Source organism: Carcharhinus amblyrhynchos, chromosome 15 (genome assembly GCF_965287045.1).
Source record: "Carcharhinus amblyrhynchos chromosome 15, sCarAmb.v2.hapA, whole genome shotgun sequence".
NCBI lineage: Eukaryota > Metazoa > Chordata > Chondrichthyes > Carcharhiniformes > Carcharhinidae > Carcharhinus > Carcharhinus amblyrhynchos.
In genome coordinates, this window is record NC_137338.1 from 38,503,427 (window position 1) to 38,525,626 (window position 22,200).

At 41.4% G+C, this 22,200-nt stretch overlaps 2 protein-coding genes across 12 annotated transcripts in view; one reads left to right on the forward strand and one right to left on the reverse strand.

Moving 5' to 3' along the window:
* The window catches only part of caska (calcium/calmodulin-dependent serine protein kinase a), a 417,836-nt gene extending 413,316 nt beyond the window's left edge, over window positions 1–4,520 (forward strand). For all 11 annotated transcript variants that reach the window (XM_080203831.1, XM_080203835.1, XM_080203832.1 and 8 more), the window contains one exon: window positions 3,309–4,520. In XM_080203831.1, coding sequence (XP_080059957.1) covers window positions 3,309–3,485 — 177 coding nt within the window. In that variant the 3' untranslated portion in view covers window positions 3,486–4,520. The remainder of the gene's footprint in view (window positions 1–3,308) is intronic.
* Window positions 4,521–14,718: 10,198 nt separating this feature from the next.
* Window positions 14,719–21,689, reverse strand: nyx (nyctalopin). The gene is made up of 3 exons (XM_080203275.1): window positions 21,616–21,689; window positions 21,331–21,419; window positions 14,719–16,213 (listed from the first exon to the last, which is right to left on the reverse strand). Exons 2-3 carry the CDS (start codon window positions 21,350–21,352, stop codon window positions 14,802–14,804), a joined length of 1,434 nt encoding a protein of 477 aa, XP_080059401.1. The 5' UTR covers window positions 21,353–21,419; window positions 21,616–21,689; the 3' UTR covers window positions 14,719–14,801.
* Between the last annotated feature and the right edge of the window lie 511 nt (window positions 21,690–22,200).

Here is a 22,200-nt window from a genome sequence, read left to right on the forward strand (position 1 = left end):
ACCTGGCAGAGGTAGCAGCACAGCAGTATTCTGCTGGGAGAGAGTTGCCATGGAAGTCCTCAACATCAACTTCTGAACCCCATGAAGTCTCATGGTATCAGGTCAAACCCAAGCAAGAAAACCTTTTGCTGTTTACCACGTTTCTTACCACCACCACCACACCCCCCACCACCACCCCCCCTTCCCCCAATGACTCAGTACTCCTCCATTTTGAACATCACTTAGAGGAAGCACAGAGGGCAGCAAGGGCACAGAATATATTCTGGGCAGGGAATTCAATGTCCATCACCAAGAGTGGCTCAGTAGCACATTCAATAGGCTGAGCTAGCCGAGTCCTAAAAGACATTGTTGCTAAATTGGGTCTGCAGCAGTTGGAAAGGAAATTAACAATAGGGAAAAATGAATTTGACCTCATCCTCACCAACCTGTCTGCTGCCTATGCATCTGTCCATAATAGTATCGGTGGAAATGACCACTGCACAGTCCTTTAGAGAGGGTCCCATCTTCAACTGAGGAAAACCTCCATAGTGTTGTGTGGCAGTACCACCACGCGGAATAGGATAAACTTTGAACAGACCTAGCAACTTGAGACTGGATATCTATGAGTTCTGGTGGGCCATCAGCAGTGGCAGAATTGTACTGTACTACAATCTGTAACCTCAACGGCCCAGCATATCCCCACTCTATCATTACCACCAAGCCAGGAGATCAACCCTGGTTCAATGAAGACTGCAGAAAGATATGCCAGGAGCAACACCAGTCATATCTAAAAATGATGAGTCAAACTAGTGTAAGCTACAACACAGGACTACTTGTGTGCCAAATAACATCAGCAGCAAGTAATAGAGCGAAATATCAGCTCAGATCTAAGCTCTACGGTCCTGCCACATCTACCATGAATGGTGGTGGACAATTAAAACAGCTTACTGAAGGAGTAAGCTCCACAAATATCCCATCCTCAATGACGGGGGAGTGCAGCACATCACTGTAAATGATAAAGTAACAATCTTTAGCCAGAAGTACCAAATTAATGATCCATCTCTGCCTCATCCAAGGTCAGTAAAAAGTCTGACAACACCAGGTTTTAGTCCAACCTATTTATTTGATAATATACTCGCAAGCTTTCGAGGGGTTACCCTCTTCGTCAGGTGAATGGAGAGTTCTGGCCAGAACTCTCCATTCACCTGACGAAGAGGGTAACCCCTCGAAAGCTTGCGAGTATATTATCAAATAAATAGGTTGGACTAAAACCTGGTGTTGTCAGACTTTTTACTGTGTTTACGCCAGTCCAACGCCGGCATACCCACATCATCCAAGGTCCCCAGTATAACAGATTCCAGTCTTCAGCAAATTTGGTTCAGTCCATATGATACCATAAAAGGGCTGAAGGCACTGGATACTACAAAGGATATGACCCTGACAATATTCCAACAATAGTTTTGAAGACTTATGCTCCAGAGATTGCTGGACCCCAAGCCAAGCTGGTCCAGTACAGCTACAACATTGGTCTCTATCCAGCAATGTGGAAGATTGCCCAGGTGTGTCCTATACACAAAAAGTAGGACATATCCAGTCCAGACAATTACTGCCTCATCAGTCTACTCTTGATCTTCAGCAAAGTGATGGAAGGAGTCATACAGTGTTATCAAGCGATTATTACACAATGATAATGCTTCGCAATGCTCAGCTTGGGATCCGCCAGGATCACTCAGCTCCAGACTTCATTATGCTTTGGTTCAAACATGGGGAAATGAGCTGAATTTCAGAAGTGAGAGTGATTGCCTTTGACGATGAAGCAGCATTTGACTAAGTGTTGCATCATGGAACCTTAGCAAAACTAGCGTCAATGGGAATCTGAGAGTGGTTGAATTTGTCCTGCTTCTTGTGTATAGCACTTAGCTGGGCAATTTTCCATATTACCAGATAAATGCCAGTGCTGGAATAATTTGGTTAGGGGTGTGGCAAGTTCTGGAGCACCTCTGTGTTATAATTACTCTATGATTCTATGATCCTGTAGTTTGGTTTACTCCTAAATATCAGAATAGATATGGAAATACACAGATATAGTGGGTTTTTTTATCTTGTCTGCTACATCACTGTGGCAAACTATTCCTCAGATTCCAGATTCTGAATTTAGACTGCAAATGTTATTCAAAACCAGGCAATTGATCTGGGCCAGAAAGGGTTTTATTGTTTTTTTCAGGCTTAATCCTGTGAACACAGTAATCCGCACATATCCTGCCCTTTATAATACATTTCACTTGATTAATCATCTATTAACCAGATTAGTTCTTCATGCTAAAACTCATTAGCAAACCACTCAAAACCACAAGTTTAATGAGCACATAATTTGCACTGAACTGTCACTAATGAGGAGGAAGCATCTTAGAACACAGCCAGTCTGGTTTCTCTCTTGAACTAAACAAATACTAAAGAGCCACTATGGGGATATATAAGGCTCGAAGGGCTGGATGGCCTACTCCTGCTCCTATTTCTTATGTTCTTATGTTCTCAGTTGGCACTACTGCCTCGAATCCAGAATACTCTAAGTTCAAGTTCCACTCCCAAGATCTGTTGGCCATAGAAGAATCCAGCTACTGGTGCAAGCTAGCCACTGAGTGTTGGTGCTAGTTCCCAGCCCGGATAAACGATGCGAGTTAGCTGCAGAAAGGGCATCTGGCTGTAAAATAGCTCACTAGCTCCAAAAATGATAGTTGATATGAAGGATGATTGATTAGTATTGTGGCGACCTGCTGCAACATGGAAAAAAAACTGAAACAGAAAAGAGACGATAAAAAAAACTGTTCACAGATTTTCTTCTATATGCCTCTGTTGAATCCAATTATATACAATTTCACTCTTGGTTAAAATTGCGGGGAACAAGATATTCTGATCTATACTAGGGCCTCTTGTAGACTGAAATGCTTTTTTCTGATCAGCACATTCAGGCAAATGTGCAGCTCTGTGGATAATCTAACAAACAATTTGCTTGTACTAGTGCATTATATTCTCCAACTTACCAACTGGTTCATAAATAGAACCAAAAATGCTACAAAATGCCATCATTTTATAACATAATGATCAACAATGAGCAATTACGAAAAGTGAAACTTGTATGTGCTGCTCTGACAATACTGCTGCTGAAAAAAAACAAATGCCAGTTTATTCCTGACTCAGTCAGTGCTGATTCAACCAAGCTTACCAAACACAAATCTGTTTAGCATATCTTATTTGCTGTTTAGGAAAATTCCACTTGATCATAACATAAATGGGTTCTTTATTATTTAATATGTCTTTCTATTCCTCAGGATGAATCTCTTCAGCGTCTGCAAAAGGAATCAGAAATTCTACAGAAAACATATGCACACTACTTTGATCTAACCATAATCAACAATGAAATAGATGAGACCATCAGGCATCTGGAAGAAGCCATTGAACTTGTGTGTACTACACCACAATGGGTTCCTGTATCCTGGGTATATTAAGGACTAGACAGAAAAATGATGAACTTTATCATTCCCTAACACCACCCTGACATTAGACTTTGTAAATGACCTTGCATCAAGTCTTTGCCCTTATAGACAACCTAGGATTAGTGTGCCCTAATTTTTTTTGACTATTGTCATGTCCTACTAGGTGGATGGAAAGAGAAAAGTTACCAAACGCATATAGTGACAGTGTCCCTTTTTAAATCTTGTTAGGGTTGTACTTGTTATCAAAAATCAGATCTACATATGCCTTCCTATGTGTATATCTCCAAAAGATCCACATGGCTCTGTAAAATTTATTTGAATGCTTTTTTTTTGCTAAGCCAATCTTGCAAACCTACCTAATTTCTTAGGCAAATGTTGTTCAAACATTATGAACCTGTTTAATTTGGCAGTATAGATAGTACAATCCAACTACCTTGCTGGCTATTTGAAACTTAGTGGTGATGAAGCATATGAATATGCAGTTTTTGAATTTCCCCAAATAACATTCAAAAAGTCATTGGCACAAGTATTGAGCCTGCAGAGTTATAGGTGTAGTAAGAGCATAGCATAGGTTTGATTTTTTTTTTACATAAGCCAGTCAAGGCCAGTAAAGGGATACCGTCATTTACAATTTAAAAATGTACAAACGTTTTAGGAATTTGGATCAGGTTTTACTGCATGTGGACAGTTACAAGCATTCATGCTGTTGGTGTATCTGTGTTGGAAACTGTATTCTACAGCAACGTACATTCCATTTGTTGGAAAAATTACCCAAGGGAATTATTATTCAAGAAAAAACTGTAAACCTATGCACATCCCTTGCATTGTGGGCAAGTTTATAAATGACTGATTTTTAATCATGTAGTGAAATGTGTTTGTACTTTGTTGCAATTTAATTTGTTCTAAGGGGAAGAATTACGATTTTCGCCATTTCAAGTATGTGTCGTCTTTGAATATAAATATTTTAATTACGTTCCGTCTGGAAAAAATGGTTTAATTTTTATCATTGAAGTAAATGTATTAAAAATGCACAAATTTTACTAAAGAGAGTGTGCAAAAAAGAAACAATTTGTGGTCAGATATAAGCAGTTCAGCTCACATCACTACTTCATTCAAACTGGCCTGCAATGCTTCTGAAAATAACAACAAACACAGCAACTGTAATTGGGCATTTTTTTTCAAAGAATTGTTCCTTTTAATGTGATCAGTTTTTTTTTATTATTCCCTAATTGTCTTTCTACAGGCTGGTATTGAACTCAATCTAACCCAGCGTTGTAAAATTGAATAGGCTGCAAATATTTACCATCAGCAAAGCTGCCTAAGACATTGTGTTTCAAATACAGGGCTGTAAGTTCTATACTCTTGTAACTGGTCAATGCTGAGACCGGTATGGTGCTGGCTGTTGGGAACTAAACAGTACCTCTGATCATGTAATATAAAAATGAAAATACTGTGGAAAAATGTAAACGGAAATGAAGCACAACTTCACAACTGGAATTTATTGAGCATTTTCATATTTTCTGGAAAGTCCATTCAGACAAAGAGAAAATGGTGTTTTATAAAACTGTTCCCACCAGGATTTTAGAGCACAGAGGAATGCGTTGTTTGCCTTAAGACATTTTGTAACTTAATTCCTGCTTTCTTTGATGTAATATCATTCCTAACAGTATTGAAAGGATATTTAGATATGTTATACATTTCAAAAAGTGCATATTGTTCAATATTGCATAAATGCCGTGGATGCTTTGATGAAACGCAATTGGCCATGGAAATCTGTATTAAAGGACAAGTGGTACAGTTGAGATTCTTGAATAATTGAAAATATAGATCAACTATAATGGGAACATTTTTTAAAATCATGAATACTTAACTGCTTTTTTCAATCTCTATACAAACGGAATAATTTTATAATTTCACTTAGTATGTTCAACTACAAACACAAACTGAGATTTTTACTAATATTAATTAACCCAATGTTGTTAATTGAATACAGTTATGTTTTTATCTTAATTCAGATATCACAGTTAACTGTTTAGAAAACATTCAGCCATTGATTTTCATGTCATGTGTGAAAATGTGTGGATCTCGTAGAAATGCAGAAATATCATCCATCAAATGTAGTTGGAAATAAGTGCAATGTTTCAGGTAAATTGGGAGGGCAGGGCGGCGCATCCTTTCAATTTGTATTATAAAAAAATACATAATTTAAAACTTTATTTGTGTATAAGCAGATGGAGTTGATGATATGCCATTGACAATGTACACAATAACTACCAGATAAATACCATAATTTACGAATTTCATAGGTACATGCTGTTCACTGTCTGGAAGCAAGTGGAATGTCTGCAATGTAAGCTTTTCAGTATCTGCATGCTTCATTATTGCCTCAAGGGAAGCATGTTTTGAGCTGAAAAAGTTGGCTGATATCCATTTCTTTTCGTATTCCCCAAGATGTAATTTATTACTTTTGCACCTCAGTCTATATGAAAATTAACAGAACTCGATCAACCCTGGAAAAGGTTTTTCGTGAGCTCATCTACAACCGACAAATGAGTTAAAAACAAAACTACATTCAGGCCAAAATCAAGCAGTTACTATTTTTTGATGATAGTATCTCTCTGTACAATCTAAAACCTGTTTAATGCTGTGAAGTGGATAATTTAAAAATATTCTACCCGTTGGTAATTAGCAAAATTCCAAAGGACAATGTCCTAAGTTCCCTACTTTTCATTCTATTTGGAAATGGTTTGGGAAAATTATTTCATATATAAGCTGTTTATTTAGTTTCAGCCTTGATTTAGTGGTACTCACCTCTTGAGTCAGAAAATCATGGGTTCAAGCTGCTTTCCAAAATGATAAATGCCGTGCTGGAATAGTGCTGTTGTGGGCGAGATGCCGTCTTTCAAATGAGACATTAAACTGCCCTCAAAATTGGACGTGAAACATCCTGGCACGTTTGAAGAACAATGGTGTTCACTCTCAACTCCAGCCAATATCTATTCCTCAAAATAACATTACAAAATTAATCACCTGGTCATTTATCCATTTTTTTTTTAAATATATATATATAGTGGTGAATTACCTGGCATACTTCCCTCCAATACAACAAAGTCTATAATTCAAAAAGGCGCTTAATTAGGAATTTCTGAAATTGTGAAGATCCCTATAAAAATGCAAGCCGTTTTACCTTTGTATATTGAAAAATCTTTCATAATTCCGTGACTGTATTCCCATTGCATGTTCTGATAGTACCCCAGTGTAAGGAAAAATCAGTGCTCCTTTTTGAACACGGCATCTTTAGGTCTGGAATTTCTAAGCGTGCGTAACGAAGTGACATGGATCAGGAAAATAAGCAACATCTAAAATGTGTTCAAATTACTTTCCCTATCTCTGTAAACTTCCTCCAGCTATACAACCCATCACCTCTAAACACTCTTTCTAGACCTGTCATCATGGATTCTCTCTTTCTCCGCCAAACACCATCTCTATCATGCTTTTCCCCACAATTTGCTTAAAGTCTGACTTTGGCCAAGTTTTTCATTCCCTTTCTGAGTGTGTCCTTTGGCATGTTTTTGTTTTCTATGTTGATCGTATATAAATGCAAGCCATTGAGTGGAGAATTGTTGTAGATGAATTGGAGATTATGCATATTAAAACAGAACATGTAAAACACAAAATGAGGCAGGCCAATGAGTAAATTTAGGGAAAAAATGGTTTGTGTATGGTTTACCAAAAACGTTCCTATAAGTGTAAAATTAGCAAAAAGGTAAATGGATTTTTAGGGTATTTGATTATGTCAGATCAAGTGATGGATCACAATAGCGTTTTCCTCACTTGATATTTTAGTGTCTTGATACATTGGATAGAGCTCAGAGATGGGTGAAAAGAATGGTTCTGAAATTTACTATTTAAATTGTAAGAAGGAATTCTTTGAAATTAGTCTGTTTTTGATTGAAGAAAAGGTGGAGGGAAGAGCACATGATCTAGATTTTTAATATAGTAATATTGATGAATTTTTGATTTGTTATTTTCACTTGAGCCAAAAACATACAAAGTAGAAGTCATACACTTGAATGTTTTTTCCTCCACAGAGTAACGAATATGTGGAACTCCAAGAATACTAGTTTGTACTAGTTTGTATCAAGTACCTCAAAATTTCTGTCATCTGCATTTGAATGAGCTGCATGTGCACAGCCTGACCTAACTAAGCTTGGTTGAGACTTGGCAGTCAGTGTGAAAAATGATAGATGCCCTAGAACATTCGAGTTATACAATGTGTTAATACAGCATCGCTACTTTGTCACCATCTCAATCCACCATCAGATAGTTTGTTTCAATTTTGTCCCTTCAACCTTGATTTCCGAAAGCAAACAACTGCCCCTATAGTTTCAATCTACCAGTACCAGCAGCTCATGTCATCCCAGTATTCTAATTGAGTTTTGATGAAAGGTCTGAACCAAACAGTTTAACCCCCCTTTTTCTCTTTTCAGATGCTGATGAACCTGCTTTGTATGCTGAGAATTTCCAATTTTAATTCAATTTCTGACTTCTGCAGTTACTTTTCCTTTTTAATCTGCTTGTTCTCGACCAATATGTCTTCATGTATATCCCTTTTTATTTTATCTATTGTCAGTTTTGATCTTGATCTGCAGTGCAAAAAAATACTATTTTCGGACATGGCAGTGTGAATTTGTAATTTGGAATAGCTATCTATGTAGGAACCAACTTTTGGAGACTGTCCCACCATTGACATATCAGGCAAGACGGCTGCCATGTTCTTTATTTTCTTACCTCTTCCTTGGGCCATCTTTTTTGAAATACTTCAAAAACAATACATGGAAAAGATTTGCTGGAAATCTAGTAATTATTGCAGCAATGAGGGCCTGTTATTCATTACGTGCAAGTTATGTGAGTACAGATGGAAAGAATAAAATTCCACTTGCTATACTAACTTCACACACTCGTGGAGAGTTGGCTGCACCTTCTAATTCCATACTTGCTGAAAGAGACTTGGCACATAAAATATACCGAGCTTCACCCGCCCTCCTCCCCACCCCCTTCCCTGCAAAGTGTTGGAGGAGATGTGATAGCATCTAAGATAGGGATGACTCCAAAACTGCTACTATTCCCCTGTTATATCAAAGTATTGTTATTGTATTCCCTCTTGTCCCCTGTTGATCTGTGTCAACTCATCTTGACTGAGACCCACCTCCCACTCCCTTGATTTTTGCTCCCACTAAACCCTTCACCACCTAACTTACTGTTCACCATTCTAACTGATAACAGTTTCTTCATTGATAAGAACAAAGAAAATTACAGCACAGCAACAGGCCCTTTGGCCCTCCAAGCCTGCACAGACCATGCTGCCCGACTGAAATAAAACTCTCTACCTTTCCGGGGACCACACCCCTCTATTCCCATCCTATTCATGTAATTACCAAGGTGTCCCTTAAAAGTCACTATCGTATCTGCTTCCACGGCAGTGAATTCCCGGCATCCGTGACCCTCTGTGTAAAAAGAAAACATGCCTCATACATCTCCTTTAAACCTTGCCCCTCACTCCTTAAATCTGTGCCCCCTAATAATCCTTCACCGTGGCAAAAAGCTTCTGACTATCTACTCTGTCCATGCCCCTCATAATCTTGTAGACTTCTATCAGGTCGCCCCTCAATGTTCCAGTGAAATCAAACCAAGTTTCTCCAACCTCTGAGCTAATGCACTCCAAAGCAAAACCTAGTCTGCAGGTGCAGCAGGTGATCAAGAAGGCGAATGGAATGCTAGCCTTTATAATGAGGGGGATGGAATATAAAAGTAGGGAGGTCTTGCTGCAACTGTACAGGGTACTGGTGAGGCCGCAGCTGGAGTACTATGTGCAGTTTTGGTCGCCACACTTGCGGAAGGATATATTGGCCTTGGAGGGAGTGCAGAGGAGGTTCACTAGGCTGATACCGGAGATGAGGGGGTTGGACTATGAAGAGAGACTAAATAGACTAGGTCTGTACTCATTGGAGTTTAGAAGGATGAGGGGGGATCTTATAGAGACGTATAAGATAATGAAGGGGATAGATAGGGTAGAAGTAGAGAGATTCTTCCCACTTAGAAAGGATAGCAGGACTAGAGGGCACAGCCTCAAGATAAGAGGGGCGTGCAGTTTAGATCAGAGTTGAGGAGGAATTTCTTCACTCAAAGGGTGGTGAATCTCTGGAATTCTCTGCCCGTTGAAGTGGTGGAGGCTACCTCGCTAAATATATTTAAGTCATGGGTAGATAGGTTTTTGATGGACAGGGGAATTAAGGGTTATGGAAAGAAAGCGGGAAAGTGGAACTGATCCACTTCAGATCAGCCATGATCTTATTGAATGGCGGGGCAGGCTCGACGGGCTAGATGGCCTACTCCTGCTCCTATTTCTTATGTTCTTATTAAGCCTCTTCACCACATAGAAAATACTTTTTGACTAATTTTACTTCTGAATTGGAGTTGGAACGTATGGACTGATAAGGTGTGGATAATTTATTAATCTTTATGGATAAGATTTATCAAAACAATTATCTATGAAGTGTGTATGAAGCTCAGTACGATTTCGATAGTTTTCGGAGACCAGAGGATGTTTCTATTGAAGAGTATGAGATGGAATTTAACACTATATATAAGACTGCAAAAACACCACCTGGAAATTCCACAGTCCATGTTGGCATTTAAGTTACTGGACTGTACAAAAGTTACAAAAATGGATAGGCTCCTGATTTTGACAGGATTTAAATTTACAGACAAAGATACCTTACATGATCAAATATTAGAGGCCTTAAACATTTTTTAGGGAAACATTTTATCCCTATGGCTTTTATTGCACAAGTCAGTCAGTGATAAAACAGATTGTGGCAGATACACTGCTGGCAGGATGGTGAGATTGTACAAGCACAAACAGGCTACAGGAATATAGCAGAAGACTGGGACTGATAAATTATGAGGACAGAAACACCTTTAATGTCCATAACAGGAGAAAGGACATGGAGAGTGGTAACAGAAGAATGAATCTCAGAAATGCCCAGGGTCATAAATTGGTGATTCTAAATTTCATTATGCTTTCAACTGTCCATAACAATCAAAAAGAGTGAATCTACACATGACACAGAAGAATTGGAAGAAGGAAAAGATAGTGACCAGAAAGAAGACATTGACTTCTCGTTATTAAGCAATTAATTCTTGAAAATCGTGAATACGGTTGCAGAAAGCCCATTTAGTAATGGAGTGTGTGAAAGGAACCATATGGCAATAGGTGACATGCTCCAGAAAATATTTTGCCGATAGATCAAGTTGTAAGTTAAATTCAGCCCTAGTAGCACATGAAAAGAATTCATTGCAGATTGTCCAGAACTGTAATCTTATCAATTAGTATTTGGTAGAAATCCTAAAATTCTGTTCATTTTGAATGACCAGCCTCCAGCTTGGGAAGGAACTACAATTAGCTCTGCCTTTGCTGAGCGTTTAAATGCATTGCATATAATTAGAAGAGCATTCCTGGAAACAGAAGTCTCTCAAAGAATTTGCAGAGTTTTAAGGCACAATGTAAGGCCATGATTCTCTGCTTTCCAGTAGGAAGACATGGTACACTATGAGACAATTTTAATGAAGGGAAAAGCCCAGGGAATATCATAGGCATAGATGGCAAAACAATTGTTGTTGCAACATGGTAATCAGACTGTTAGGGTACATTCATCAAGGATATTTGGTACAGATTACAAACTTGAGAATTTAGAAAGAGCAACCAGACATGATGTGGAACCAGGGTCATCTGAAACTCACATGTTGCAGAATTATGAGGACCAATTAGCTGAAATAGACAGAATATTTGTAAAGGAACACAATATTTCTGATGAACTAGAATAGGCCATCTTTTCTAAAGGACAACTATCAAAGATTGGTGGAAAAGTGACTTACTTGCCTGAACAGTTTAATCAATGAAAGGATGCAACTGTCATTAGTAAAGCAGGGAGGGCCACTGGAAAATATAAACACTGAACAAAGAAAATTACAGCACAGGAACAGGCCCTTCAGCCCTCTATGCCTGCAGCAACCATGCTGCCCAACTGAACTAAATTCCCCTACCCTTCAGGTATCCCTCTAGTCCCATCCTATTCATGTATTTATCAAGATGCCCCTTAAAAGTCACTATTGCATCTGCTTCCACTACCTCCCCTCTGCGGAGAGTTTCAGGCACCCACCGCCCTCTGTGTAAAAAAAAAATTGCCTCATATATCTCCTTTAAATCTTGCTCCTTGCATCTTAAACCTATGCCCCTGAATAATTGACTCTTCCATCCTAGGAAAAAGCTTCTGACTATCCATTCTGTCCATGACCCTCATAATCTTGTAGACTTCTATTAGGTTGTCCCTCAATTTCTGTTGTTCCAGTGAAAACAAACCAAGTTTCTCCAACCTCTTCTCATTACTAATGCCCTCCATGCTAGGCAACACCCTGGTAAATCTTTTCTGTATCTTCTCCAAAGCCTCCACGTCCTTCTGATAGGGTGGTGACCTGAATTGAACATGATATTGCAAGTGTGGCCTAACCAAGGTTCTATAAAGCTGCAACATGGCTTGCCAATTTTTAAACTCATTTGAAATCTGCTTTCATCATTCCTCTTCTCAAAAGACTCCCTCTTGTTGTTCTGTCTTGCAAACTATAACACCAACTACAACCTACGTTCTCCAAAGGTTTTGAATACGTTTTTGCCTGGCTTCTATTTCTGCCACAGCCCTGAACAAGACCTCATGTGACAAGATATGTGAATAGAACTCACAACTGATATCTGATATAATTGGTGCACAAACCTTTTCGACTTGCCTCTGTCTTTAACACACCATTCTCCTCTAATAGTTCCTCTGTTTTGCAGCTGAGTGGGATTGCACTCAGCTGATTCTATTACCCAAGTTTAAACCATAACTAGAGAATAAACTTCCCAATCCCTCACAATTATCTCTTGATCTACCAAGGATTATATCATTAACTCTTTCAGTTTCTCATGCCCATGCTGCTCTTTCATGAGATTACTTGAAGTATGAGGGTGGTGCAGGGGTAAGCTCTGCTACCTCACAGCACCAGGGACCTGGGTTCAATTCCTATCTTGGGGATTATCTGTGTGGAGTTTGTACATTCACCCTGTGTCTATGTGGGGTTTGCTCCAGGTGCTCTGGTTTACTCCCACACTTCAAAGGAATTGCAGATTAGGTGGCTGGGCCATGGTATATGCATGGGGTTAGATAGGGTGGAGGAGAATGCCTAAGTAGGATGCTCTTTCAGAGTGTCACTGCAGACACCATAGGCTGAATGACGTCCTTCTGTACTGTAGAGATTCTATGGCCAATTGTGTTTGTACACTGATGGGCTAACATCCAACAGTAAAATCAGCAGAAATTTCTTCAACATGGGGAACATTGAAGCTGTTGTCTTTAGCCCCAGTCCTAAAAATCCATTCCCAGCCACAAGTACCACCCCTCTTGCTAACCATTACTGGCTGAAGCTAATCTGAGGCAATCTCTCTCAAGAGGTCACAGGCATAAATTGAGAAGTGGTAAATTTAAAAGTGAGATGAGGAGGAACTGCTTCTCGCAGAGGGTGGTGAATTTGTGGAACTCGCTGCCCCATAGCACGTTGGCGTCGGAATCATTGAATGGTTTCAAGCAATAGAAAATTTCTAATAAAAAAGGGATGGGGGATATGTGAATTTGAGACCAGGGAGAGAGTGGCCATGATCTGATTGAATTGTGGAGCAGGCTCGAAGGATTGAATTTGCCGACTTCTGCTCGTAATGCCTATGTAATCTAGTCTGGTCACAACTGTGGTGTAATATTTGTCTCCCAGCAGTACTTCTGAACCCAAATCCTCTCCATGACCAGGAGCACCTACATCCACCGTCTATTCCACCTCCCCTCCCCTTCCCGCCCCGCACACACACACACACACACACAAACATAATATTGCTCATTTCCAATTCTGTTTTAGCCTAATTGCTGCTCCAAACCTCATCTGTGGTTTCCATAGTTCTTCCTGCTGGCTGCCAATCTTCCACCCTCCGCAAACCTCAGCTCACCTCGAACACCGCTACCTCTGACCTTACTCAGCATGTCCAGTTCACCCACCACTTTGTACTCACTGATCTACATTGACTCCCAGTAGTAGCAACGCCTCAAATTTAAAATTCTCATCTTGTGTTTAAATCGTGCTAAGGTCTTTCTCCTCATCATCTCTCTAACCTCCAGTCCTACAACTCTCTCAAAGCTTTCATTTGTCCGATTTTGACCTCGTGTATTTCCTTCATCCGACTGTTGGTGACTATTTAAGAGTCTAGGTCTGAATCTCTAGAATTCCTTTTGCACGCCTATCTCATTTAAGACGTTGTCTCAACACGCTTAATACAAAGGAACACTCATCAATATGAAAACCAAAACTATAGAACCATAAAATCTTCTGCCGTCGCATAATATTAATGAATCATCCTTCAAGCAAGTTGTAGGCAATGTATGATGACACTTGGTAAAAACACCTGTCTCAATAGAAGGCTAATTTCAGCATTTTCTTTTTTAATTTTATGTAAACTGTCATTTTATTTGGTTAGAGCAAACGAAAGTTTCTCACCACTTCAACCTAAACACCATAAATATTGCACGTGTTGCTTCTGGATAGTAAAGCAGGCTTCCAACGCCATACGCGATAGCTGCAATCTTCCCTGATTACCACTGATAACAGATGAAATCAAAAATCTTGGCGTCAAGGATAAAATAGTTATTATGGCCAATATGCCGCCTATATCAACTATACTTTATTTTGAGAGACTCGTTTCCTCAATAAATTCACTTAAATTAATTCTTAAAGATACACTTATAATGTATGCGTTACAAAACAACATTCACAGGTAGATTATACCCTGTTATTAATAAATTACAAAATATAATAAAATCTTCAATAGTTACAGAAGTAAACTCGCCTAATTCTGCATTCTGTCGTTCCTTCGTCAACTATGGATCTTGTTAAAAAAAAGTTGGGAAATTTCAAAATGCAACATGTGACTCAAAATCACCGCTTTACATGTAAAACATCAATTTAACTTTTAACCCAACAAGCTTGGGTCAGAATGATCGCAGGGATTTGTCGTCGGGATAAATCCCAGGATGATTCTGATAGTTGTGCAACGGAGAAAAACATCCCGCTCTTCAAACAAATACAAGCTCTCTTGTCTAAGTTCAAATTCAACTTTCCTTATGGTGCATTTTCTTTAAAAAAAAGACGCCAAGTGCATTGGATTCCGCCTGACCCTGTCCCCATGCGCTTTCAGTGAAATGCAAGAAGGCTCTCATATATTGTAAAATAAAAGTAGAAAGGCTGTAAAGACAAGGTGATGATGTGTGTTATTGGATACATTTCCACATGAGCTGCTGCAGACGCCTGGTTGAAAGGGTCCTGGTCAGACACATTCCGGAATATTTCGGTGCTGTTCTCGGTATCCTCGTACAGTTGTGGGAAAAGTAATTTCGAGATAAGACTGCTGAACCTACTCTCGGTAGTGGACCGCAGCCACACAGTCGGGGTGGGGGTGTAAACTGTCTCGTTCTGTTCCACCGGATCCAGACAGACACCCTCTGCAGATTTGAAGAGCACTTCACTCAGGTCCATACCAGCCACTGAAGGCGGGGAGGCACACGGGATGTCTCTGACCAGTTTGTAGTTGTCCATCCATTCCTTCAACCACTCCATCCTACAGTCACACTCCCAAGGGTTCCTGAAGACGTACAGTCTGCCTATGAAGTACACGGGCTGGAAAACGGAAAATGGCAGTGAGGTCAGGTTATTGCTGTTCAGATGCAGAGAGATTAAACTGGTCAGGTTTTCAAAAGCCCCTTCGTCGATGTAACTGATGGCGTTTCTATCGAGGTAGAGAACTTCCAGCTCCCCTAACTCACTGAACCAGGTACTGGACACATTCACCAGAGTGTTACCTCCCAGATTCAACATCTTCAGGAGTCTGAGCCCTTTGAAGGCAAACTCGGGAAGATTGCTCAGAAGATTATCATTGAGATAGAGATATTCCAATTTCCCGCAGTCTTTGAACCCATTGTCCTGGATTACCGCAATCCTGTTGTCCTGCAGATTTAAATATTTCAGTTTGCCCAGCCCTTGCAAAGAGTTAAAAGCCACTGCTTCAATCCTGTTCCGCTCCAAATACAGACGGCTGAGATTCTCCGCCCCTCTCACAGCTTCAGGGATCCTCCTGAAGTTGTTCTGCCACAATGCCAGCTCCTGCAGAGAGGGGACTGCTATAAAGATCCGGTCTGGCATAGTAAACAGGTTGCAGTTGGACAAGTCGAGTGTCTGGAGACGTCTGAGGCCAGTGAAAGTTCTGGTGTGCAGGTATCGAATGTATTCGTTGTGTCCCAGTTTGAGCTCGGTCAAGTGGGGCAGCCCTTTAAAGGCGCCGGGGGTGATGAAGGAGATGTTGTTGTGATTTAAGGATAAAAACCGGAGGGCCGGGAGAGTACCGAAAGCTTTCTCTGACAGAAATCTGATGTTGTTTTTCTCTAAGTTGATGGCGGACGCCTCCCAGGGGAAATCTCTGAGGACTTGGGCGAGTCCGGCTCGATCACAGAGAACAGCACAGCTCCGTTCCTGAGTACAGCTACAGACTGGAGGACAGGAGCGAGAACAAGCCCAAGGAGCAGAACCAGGCAGAGCAGCAAGCAAAACCACTGAGAAAGAAATGAAGTAATCAGCAGGGAGCCATTAAAAACACAGATAGAGATTATACAAGTATAAAAGTACAAACAGAAAATTTCAGACGTGGATGTAACGGCAGAAGAAAGGACATTACTAAATTCACTACAATTCCTCAAATTAATTTTACTAAAACTAGCTTTTCAAACAATGCCTTGGTAAATTCACATGGAATTATACATAGAATTTAAGCACAGAAAGAGGGCCATTCGGCCCAAGTGCTGTTGGTGTTTATGTTCCATCGTTTAATCTAACTTTATCATCATATCCTCTTATTTAATTGTAAAGTCTTCATTAACATTATTTTGGCAAATTGTTTTCATTTATTCTTGGTTACCTCATTTTTTCTGGAGCTGCATTGCTGAAATCCTGTTAAACGCCAAACAGGTGCCAGAGTGTGGCGACTAAGGGATTTTTATAGTAACTTCATTGCAGTGTTAATAAAAGCCTAATTGTGACTAACAAGTAAATAAAAAATAAAAATGAACATTGCCCAACTCTCTACATTCTTCATCTAGAAGCCTAGATGTGAACAGATGGTGGCTGTAGCTGTTGGACCCAATTCTGTTTTCATTCTATAACCATCTGTACTGACCATCAGAGTCTATACCAGATCAGTCTATACAGGTCTATACCTTGACATTGAATGGTGATACCACCACTGAATCCCCCACTGTCACCCACCTTGGGTTTGCCATTGACCAGAAACTCAACTGGACTCGTTACAAAAAGACAATGGCTACAAGAGCAGGTCAGAGGCTCGGAATACTGTGGCGAGTAATTCATCTCCTGACTCCCCAAAACTGACCCACCATCTTCAAGGCACAAGTCAGGAGTGTGATGCAATACCCCCCACTTGCCTGGATGGGTTCTGCTCCAATAATATTCAAGAAGTTCAACACCATCCAAGACAAAGCAGCACCATCACTCACAAGTTCCCCTCCAAACCAGTCACCATTCTGAGTTAGAAATATATCACCATTCCTTCACAGTCGCTGGGTCAAAATCCAGGAACTCTCTCCCTAACGGCATTGTAGAGCAACCCACAGCAAATGGACTGCAGCAATTCAAGAAGGCAACTCACCTCCACCTTTTCAAGGGCAACTAGGAATGGGCAACAAATGCAAGCCAGCCAGTGACACCATGTCCCACAAATGAATGAAAAAAAAGGTGTCTGTACAGATCATCAGAGCCAATAAAGATTCCCTCAAAATACTGAAGATATTAAATCGAACATATTGAGATTTGACTGTATTGACCATCACCCTGTATAAGATCAGGACTCTGTATTGACCATCGCTCTGTACAGGATCAGGAGTCTGTACTGACCATCACTCTATACAGAATCAGGAGTCTGTACTGACCATCACTCTGCACAGGGTCATGAATCTGTACTGACCATCACTCTGCACAGGGTCTGGAGTCTGTACTGACCATCACTCTGTACAGGGTCTGGAGTCTGTACTGACCATCACACTGTACAGGGTCAGGAGTCTATACTGACCATCACTCTGCACAGGGTCAGGAATCTGTACTGACCATCACTCTGTACAGGGTCAGGATCTGTACTGACCATCACTCTGTACAGGGTCAGGAGTCTGTACTGACCATCACTCTGTACAGGGTCAGGAGTCTGTACTGACCATCACTCTGCACAGGGTCTGGAGTCTGTACTGACCATCACTCTGTACAGCGTCGGGAGTCTGTATTGACCATCACTCTGTACAGGGTCAGGAGTCTATACTGACCATCACTCTGCACAGGGTCAGGAATCTGTACTGACCATCACTCTGTACACGGTCAGGAGTCTGTACTGACCATCACTCTGTACAGGGTCAGGAGTCTATACTGACCATCACTCTGTACAGGGTCAGGAGTCTATACTGACCATCACTCTGTACAGGGTCAGGAGTCTATACTGACCATCACTCTGCACAGGGTCAGGATCTGTACTGACCATCACTCTGTACAAGGTCAGGGGTCTGTACTGACCATCACTCTGTACAGGGTCAGGAGTCTGTACTGACCATCACTCTGTACAGGGTCAGGAGTCTGTACTGACCATCACTCTGTACAGGGTCAGGAGTCTGTACTGACCATCACTCTGTACAGGGTCAGGAGTCTGTACTGACCATCACTCTGTACAGGGTCAGGAGTCTATACTGACCATCACTCTGTACAGGGTCAGGATCTGTACTGACCATCACTCTGTACAGGGTCAGGAGTCTGTACTGACCATCACTCTGTACAGGGTCAGGAGTCTGTACTGACCATCACTCTGTACAGGGTCAGGAGTCTATACTGACCATCACTCTGTACAGGATCAGGAGTCTATACTGACCATCACTCTGTACAGGGTCAGGAGTCTATACTGACCATCACTCTGTACAGGGTCAGGAGTCTGTACTGACCATCACTCTGTACAGGGACAGGATCTGTACTGACCATCACTCTGTACAGGGTCAGGAGTCTGTACTGACCATCACTCTGTACAGGGTCAGGAGTCTGTACTGACCATCACTCTGTACAGGGTCAGGATCTGTACTGACCATCACTCTGTACAGGGTCAGGATCTGTACTGACCATCACTCTGTACAGGGTCAGGAGTCTGTACTGACCATCACTCTGTACAGGGTCAGGAGTCTGTACTGACCATCACTCTGTACAGGGTCAGGAGTCTGTACTGACCATCACTCTGTACAGGGTCAGGAATCTGTACTGACCATCACTCTGTACAGGGTCAGGAGTCTGTACTGACCATCACTCTGTACAGGGTCAGGAGTCTGTACTGACCATCACTCTGTACAGGGTCAGGATCTGTACTGACCATCACTCTGTACAGGGTCAGGAGTCTATACTGACCATCACTCTGTACAGGGTCAGGAGTCTGTATTGACCATCACTCTGTACAGGGTCAGGAGTCTATACTGACCATCACTCTGTACAGGGTCAGGAGTCTGTATTGACCATCACTCTGTACAGGGTCAGGAGTCTATACTGACCATCACTCTGTACAGGGTCAGGAGTCTATACTGACCATCACTCTGTACAGGGCCAGGAGTCTATACTGACCATCACTCTGTACAGGGTCAGGAGTCTGTATTGACCATCACTCTGTACAGGGTCAGGAGTCTGTACTGACCATCACTCTGTACAGGGTCAGGAATCTGTACTGACCATCACTCTGTACAGGGTCAGGATCTGTACTGACCATCACTCTGTACAGGGTCAGGAGTCTGTATTGACCATCACTCTGTACAGGGTCAGGAGTCTGTACTGACCATCACTCTGTACAGGGTCAGGAATCTGTACTGACCATCACTCTGTACAGGGTCAGAACAAAGAACAAAGAACGAAAACAGCCCGGGAAACGGGCCCTTCGGCCCAACAAGCCCGCACCACCATTTTAACATTTCCAGTTCCCCCTCCACCCATGACCCTTATCTATTGTTTTATGGCATTCCACATTGAGGGAAACTAATTTAGGGACAATTTATTACTTCCAATCAGCCTAAAAGAACATCTTTGGGGTGTGGGAGGAAACCGCAGCACCCGGAGAAAACCCACGCAAGCACGGGGAGAATGCGCAAACTCCCACAGACACTGGCCCAAATCCACGTGTCTGCACAGCAAACAGTGATAGTCACTGAGCTGTCGTGTTGCTCAGCATCTGGTCCAGTTTAAGCGTACACTAACGACATGAAGCACTAGGCCACTCTCGAGCATTCAAGAGCAGCCCTTGTACAACCCATCACATGTATGCCCCTCGTTGGACAACAAGGCGGACCGACTTAAAACCTGTGAATTAAAAGAGAAAAACATTATTATCATACCACATCCTTACACATTACCAGGGACGTCCTAATGCTAATGAACCTTATTTAAAACAATCTCCTATATCCTCCCATCTCCAACCCACTCATGTGCCTGTCTAAGTAACTCTTAAACAACTCCAGCGTGTCTGCCTCCACCACCTTACTTGGCAGAGCATTCCATACCCCCACTACCCTCTGTGTGAAAAACCTCCCTCTAATATCCGTGTTATACCTCTCCCCCCTCACCTTAAGCCCGTGGCCCCTCGTACTGTGTGTCTCTATCATAGGAAATAGTTTACCTCTGTTTACTCTATTTATACCCTTCATAATCTTATATATCTCTATTAGATCCCCCCTCAGTCGCCGTCTTTCAAGGGAAAACAGCCCCAGCTTGCTCAATCTTTCCTCATAACCCAGTTCTTCCATACCAGGCAACATCCTGGTAAACCTCCTCTGCACTCTCTCCAGAATCTCCACGTCCTTTCGGTAGTAAGGCGACCAGAACTGTACGCAGTACTCCAAATGCGACCTAACCAACGTTCTGTACAACTGCAACATTAGACTCCAGCCCTTATACTCTATACTCCTCCCTCTAAAGGCTAACATGTGTCAGGAGTCTGTACTGACCATTAGGGTCTATAGAGAAGCAGGAACAGTGACTGAATTTTCTTTTGCTGTTGCCTCTTGAGGTCAAAATGTTTATGGTGTGGACTGCCGGCTGGAAGCCATTCCCAGGAAACGCCAGGGTCCAGCGGTGCATCTCAATCATGTAAACTTGGGCGACCGAGGAGAATCATATTCTCAACCGCAAGCGCTATTGGTTGATGTTACAAATGAACCCGTGATGTGGAGATGCCGGCGTTGGACTGGGGTAAACACAGTAAGAAGTCTCACAACACCAGGTTAAAGTCCAACAGGTTTATTTGTTAGCACAAGCTTCCGGAGTGCTGCCCGGCCCTTGGATATAACAAGACCATGAATGGATGGGAGAATTTTGTTCTAGATCCCGAAAAGAAACGATCAAGAAGAAAAAAAATCATAAGGAACCAAGTGGATGGTCTACCAAGCTGTTAAAAAAAAGTTAAAGAAAACTTATGCGAAATATACCCAAACTAAAAAAATGTACGCCAGCGGAGTTAGTGAAATAGATGATTCTAACAAGAGCCAAGAACCCAACATTTTTTTCTTATATTTGTCATTGATTTCTCAGTAGAGTGCAAAAAAAAGGTTTGGAAAGGACTTAATAGTGAATCAAAATGAATGGTAGTGTGAATTACCGTTTAAAATGATCAGATGCATCCCTGTTCTTTTTCTGCTGTAGCATCTCAGATGGAGATGTGCCGGGTTGACCTACACCGAAAGCCAGCTGAAAAAAAATACAAACCAGATGAAATATCACCAATGTACTCCTTTCGCTAAGCAACCTCAGATTAGTGAAATCCAGATTTGCAGCATGTTATCGGGCACTTTTGAAACATCAATAACAAGAACGTTGACAAATGCTTACATGGATTGACATTCTATTTTAGTTTATTGATTGAAATGCTGAACATGATACTTACCTTGAGCAGAATCTGTTGTTCCTGGCGTTTTAATTCAATAGCAGCGATTCCTGCCTCGATTGAATTCCCGGTTTTTCTGAAAAAAAATCAGGCAGCTTCCGGCAATTTTTCTAAAAGCCATCACTTAATGCATGGACAAATCTATAGTGCGAGAAGGGATTAGCCACGACCGAGCTTAACGTTTCCTGCGGATCAAACTGATAACGCCTGTAAACCTTGCTTTTAAAAAAAACCTCTTGAAAATCACATTGTTCCTAGGTGTGACAATCGTTGCAGCCCAGACTCCATACAGCAAAGAAAGATGAAAATAAATGCCCCTTAATCGCACATCCAGTACTAGTCAAAGAAAGGGTGATCGAAATACCCATTAGACGAAATGACTTGTTTGTATATTTTAAATATATACTTTTTAATAGCACCTGGGAAGAAACACGCCAAAGCAATGAATTATTCGGCGAAACAGTAGGTTAGTACACCGATGTGGTTAACACAGCAAAATTCCATCACTGTCACTGATGGGGGAATCCCACGTTTCTAAGGAAGGATGATCTGGGTGGGCTTGAATGCTCTCCCGCCTCCATAGTT

Excerpts from the sequence above, each read along its gene's own strand:
- nyx (XM_080203275.1), bottom strand. The coding sequence starts at position 21,352 with ATGCATCTGATCATTTTAAACG. Across the intron at positions 16,214-21,330 it reads GCATCTGATCATTTTAAACG|TGGTTTTGCTTGCTGCTCTG; the intron begins GTAATTCACACT and ends TTTCTTTCTCAG.